Source organism: Nicotiana tomentosiformis, chromosome 2 (assembly GCF_000390325.3).
Source record: "Nicotiana tomentosiformis chromosome 2, ASM39032v3, whole genome shotgun sequence".
NCBI classification, from domain to species: domain Eukaryota; kingdom Viridiplantae; phylum Streptophyta; class Magnoliopsida; order Solanales; family Solanaceae; genus Nicotiana; species Nicotiana tomentosiformis.
The window spans coordinates 172,478,294-172,482,061 of NC_090813.1; the positions used below are offsets into that span (position 1 = coordinate 172,478,294).

The following is a 3,768-nucleotide window of genomic DNA, read 5'->3' on the forward strand; positions in this document are numbered from 1 at the left end:
TGTTTTTTTCAATTTTTTCTATCTACTACAACTGCTACAAAAAGAAACTAATATACGTACAACATACAAATATCTCCCACCCCACACTTTAAGTTGTGGCATGTCCCCATGATACACAATTAAAAAACATAAGGTAAAGGAAACTTCCCTGGATATCTAGTCAGGGTCTGAGTCGAAGTCGGGCTCCATTCCTCGTGCCCGAACTAATGCACATATCCATGCAGACAGCTTCTTCTCGGCCTTCTTGAGGTACACCCCACACTTATCTTTATCACTCACTGGAGCCTTATCTTTCTAGTTCTTCACTTTCCACTCAACACTAGCAGCTGGTTTCTCCTTTTTCACCCCTGTTGCTACATTCATCTCAAAAGTCACAGTCTCCTCACCCACTCTAAGCATGAGTTTTCTTTCGTGTATAATCTAAGATAGCTCTACTTGTTGCTAAGAATGATCTTCCTAGTATGAAGGGGGCCTCCTTGTTCTCCTCCATCTTCACCACTATAAAATCTACAGGAAATATGAACTTATCTACCCAAACTAAGACATCTTCAACTATCCCCTCGGGTATTAGAGTCATTTGGTCTACCAAATACAAAGATATTGGTGCTGACCTTATCTCTCCGCTCTCATTCTCCAGCTTCCTGTAAATAGATAGAGGCATTAGATCAATTGAGGCAGCAGAATCATATAAAGACTTATCAAAATTAATAGTGCCTAAAGAGCAAGGTATAGTAAAACTCCATGGATATCCACACTTTTGTGGAAGTTTATTTTAAAAGATTGCATTGCCATGCTCTGTGAGCTTGACCACTAAGGTCTCTTTTATCTTCATCTTCTTTTTCAGGATCTCTTTCATGAATTTGGCATAAGCTGGCATCTGTGAGAGTACTTCTATGAATGGCAAGTTTACATTAACCTATTTTAGCATGTCCACAAATCTCTCAAACTGCTTGTCCAACTTTTCTCTATATAGCTTTTGAGGGAAAGGTAAAGCAGGCATATGCTTGCTCTCTTCAGGATCCTCCCTTCTCAAATTCTCTTCATTCTTCTTTTTCTCAGCTTTCATCTGGCCTTTCTTCTTATTGTCATCATCACTTTTCAGCTTCTCCCCACTTCCTTTTTCAAGTCTCACATCTTTTTGGATTGAGGTGAGATCTTTCAACACTTTCCCACTTCTCAAAGTTACAGCAATCACTGTTTCTTTGGGATTTCTTTCAGTATCAGCGAGAAGAGTACCTAGAACTCTCTCAGATAATATTGTTGCAATCTGTCCCACTTGCTTCTCTAGATTTCGAATTGTTGCCCCTTGTACTTCAAATCTTTCATTAGTTTTCACAATAAAGGCCTTCATTAGATCTTCTAGACCAGGCTAGTTGGGCTGTTGAGGCTGAAAGTGTTGCCTCGGCTGATTCACAAAACCAAGAGCTCCTTGTCCCTAAAATCTGAGGTTATTTTGTTGCCATGCATTTGCAGTACCCCCAAGTGAACTCAATGAAAAATCAGGGTGCTTCTGACCTATTGCATTAAAGTTGTAATTTTCCACAGTATTCACTTCCTCAGTTAAGGCTTGACACTCATGAGTAGGGTGTCCTCTTCCATATATATCACAAATTGCATGAGACTCATTTTGTATCGAGTTCAAGGTCAGCTTTCGTATTTCTTTAGCCATAGCATCAAGTTGTACCTGCACAAATGTGTTAGCATCAACCTGGTGAACACCAGTCGATCTTCTTCTTTCAGTACTCTCAGAGGGCCACTGATTTGCATCTTCAGATATCTCATCAAGAATTGTAACTATTTCCTCTGGAGTCTTCTTCATCAACGGGCCTCCAGCTGCATTTCTCAATGTTCTACGTGATGTTGGTGTCAATCCATCTCAAAAGTTCTGGAGTTGCATCCAGAGTTCAATTCCACTGTGTTGACACTTTCTAACAATCTTCTTAAACCTCTCCCATGCTTCAAAAATATTTTCATTCTCTTTCTGGCAGAAGTTATGGATTTCACTTCTAAACTTGCCCGATTTAGATGAGGAGAGATATTTATCAAGTGGTCTAGCATAATCGCCAAGTGGTCTCCCAGGCCCGGGAGCTATATTTCTTAATTGGTTTGCAGCCAATGATTGATTTTCAGCAATTCTACGACCCATCTCTTCTTCATAGATAATCTGTGCATCTCTAATAGATGCTTCCTTAGCATCCTGTGTAGCTTGTTCTCATCGTTGGGCTACTTCTCTTGCAGCCAAATCTAAATTAGCTTCACCGTTTCCAACCATAAGTTCTTTGGTTGAGGATTGCCCAACCTTTTCTGTTGTCTCGGTGAGATTTCTTTTCTTCCTTAGTTGTCACAGTTATTTTTCAATTTCTAGCTCGTATGGTAGCACTTCCTTCGCAAACATTCGAGTCATGCACCAATCTTAACTTGTAACCTGCTCACAATCAAAACAAAATCAAACATAAAAAGAGAAAAATAAAAAATAAAAAAAATCCTGAATTAGCACTACAAATTCACAGAGAGCTTTTGAAAGGCTCATCACAATGCATAGACAATATCATTTTCAGTTCATAGAAATAATGGAACCAATGCAGCATGCCATGAAATTGGATAGGTATAGGAGGCATATAGGATTTGCATAGGCTATTGTGAATACTTCTAACAAAATTTGGGTTTTCATCGATGACAAATATGACATAACAGTGGAGATTGACACGGTGCAACAACTAACTCTAAGGTTGTTTGACATAGAGGAGCAAAAAGAGTTTATCCTCACACTTGTATATGCTAAGTGTGATGCTACTGAGAGAATTAAGCTTTGGGATTCATTGTATTATCTAGAACGAGATATGACCACACCTTAGTTGGTAGGGGGATTTCAATGTTATATGGGATGAAGAAGAAAAATATAGAGGGCTGCCAGTTTCATTGAATCAAGTTGATGACTTCAGGCATTGTATGAACACTTGCAACTTATTTGATTTTGGTTTTAAGGGGAGTATATACACTTGGTGGAATGGAAGAGCTGAAGAAGACTGTATTTTCAAAAGATTGGATAGGTGCTTTGCAAACATAGAACTTCAACAGTTATGGCCAGGTTTAGAAGTTACACACTTATCTAAGATCGGATCGGATCATAGTCCTTTACTGATCACATGTAATCTAGATACTGCACAAATTAAGAAGAGTTTCAGATTCTTAACCTTCTGGACAAAACATGAATCTTTTAAGACAGTGGTTAAAGAGAATTGGCAGGCAGACTTTCATGCTAGTCCTTTTGTTATGTTCAATCACAAGATTAAAAAATTGAAGAAGGCATTGACAACATGGAGTAGGGAAACATATGGTGACATCTTCCAAAAGATTTTGAGTCTAGAAGAGGTGGTACGAGTTCATGAAGCACAATTTGAGCTCCATCCTACTTTGCAAAATAGAGCAAGGCTTCAAAAGTACAGGCAGAGCTGTTTAGATATCTAGCACTGGAGGAGTAGTTTTGGAAGCAGAAATATGGAATGACTTGGTTTATTGAGGGTGACAGGAATACCAAATTTTTTTATGCACATGTTAATGGAAAAATTAAAAGATTACAACTGAAGAGAATCCAAAACAGTGAAGGCAGCTGGATTGAAGATAGTGAAGCAATGGCTGAGGAAGCAGCGGAATTTTTTCAAGCACAATTTCATGAAGACAATATTCCTACAGACTTTGGAATAATTGATCATGTACCTCAAATGGTTACTAGGGAGTAGAATCAAAACTTAATGAGACTACCCACCA

General features: G+C 38.6%; 2 protein-coding genes and 1 non-coding gene across 3 annotated transcripts; 2 read left to right on the forward strand and 1 right to left on the reverse strand.

The window, feature by feature from the left end:
• Positions 1-391: 391 nt before the first annotated feature.
• Positions 392-877, reverse strand: LOC138906093 (uncharacterized). The gene is made up of 2 exons (XM_070194615.1): positions 790-877; positions 392-714 (listed from the first exon to the last, which is right to left on the reverse strand). Exons 1-2 carry the CDS (start codon positions 875-877, stop codon positions 392-394), a joined length of 411 nt encoding a protein of 136 aa, XP_070050716.1.
• Positions 878-1,907: 1,030 nt separating this feature from the next.
• Positions 1,908-2,014, forward strand: LOC117279196 (small nucleolar RNA R71). The gene has a single exon (XR_004509612.1). It is a non-coding gene; the product is annotated as a small nucleolar RNA R71 (small nucleolar RNA).
• Positions 2,015-2,949: 935 nt separating this feature from the next.
• Positions 2,950-3,468, forward strand: LOC138906094 (uncharacterized). Its single transcript, XM_070194616.1, has one exon. It carries the CDS (start codon positions 2,950-2,952, stop codon positions 3,466-3,468), a length of 519 nt encoding a protein of 172 aa, XP_070050717.1.
• The last annotated feature ends 300 nt before the right edge of the window (positions 3,469-3,768 follow it).

Excerpts from the sequence above, each read along its gene's own strand:
- LOC138906094 (XM_070194616.1), top strand. The coding sequence starts at position 2,950 with ATGAACACTTGCAACTTATTTGATTTTGGTTTTAAGGGGAGTATATAC.
- LOC138906093 (XM_070194615.1), bottom strand. The coding sequence starts at position 877 with ATGCCAGCTTATGCCAAATTCATGAAAGAGATCCTGAAAAAGAAGATG. Across the intron at positions 715-789 it reads GGTCAAGCTCACAGAGCATG|GCACTATTAATTTTGATAAG; the intron begins GCAATGCAATCT and ends CTTGCTCTTTAG.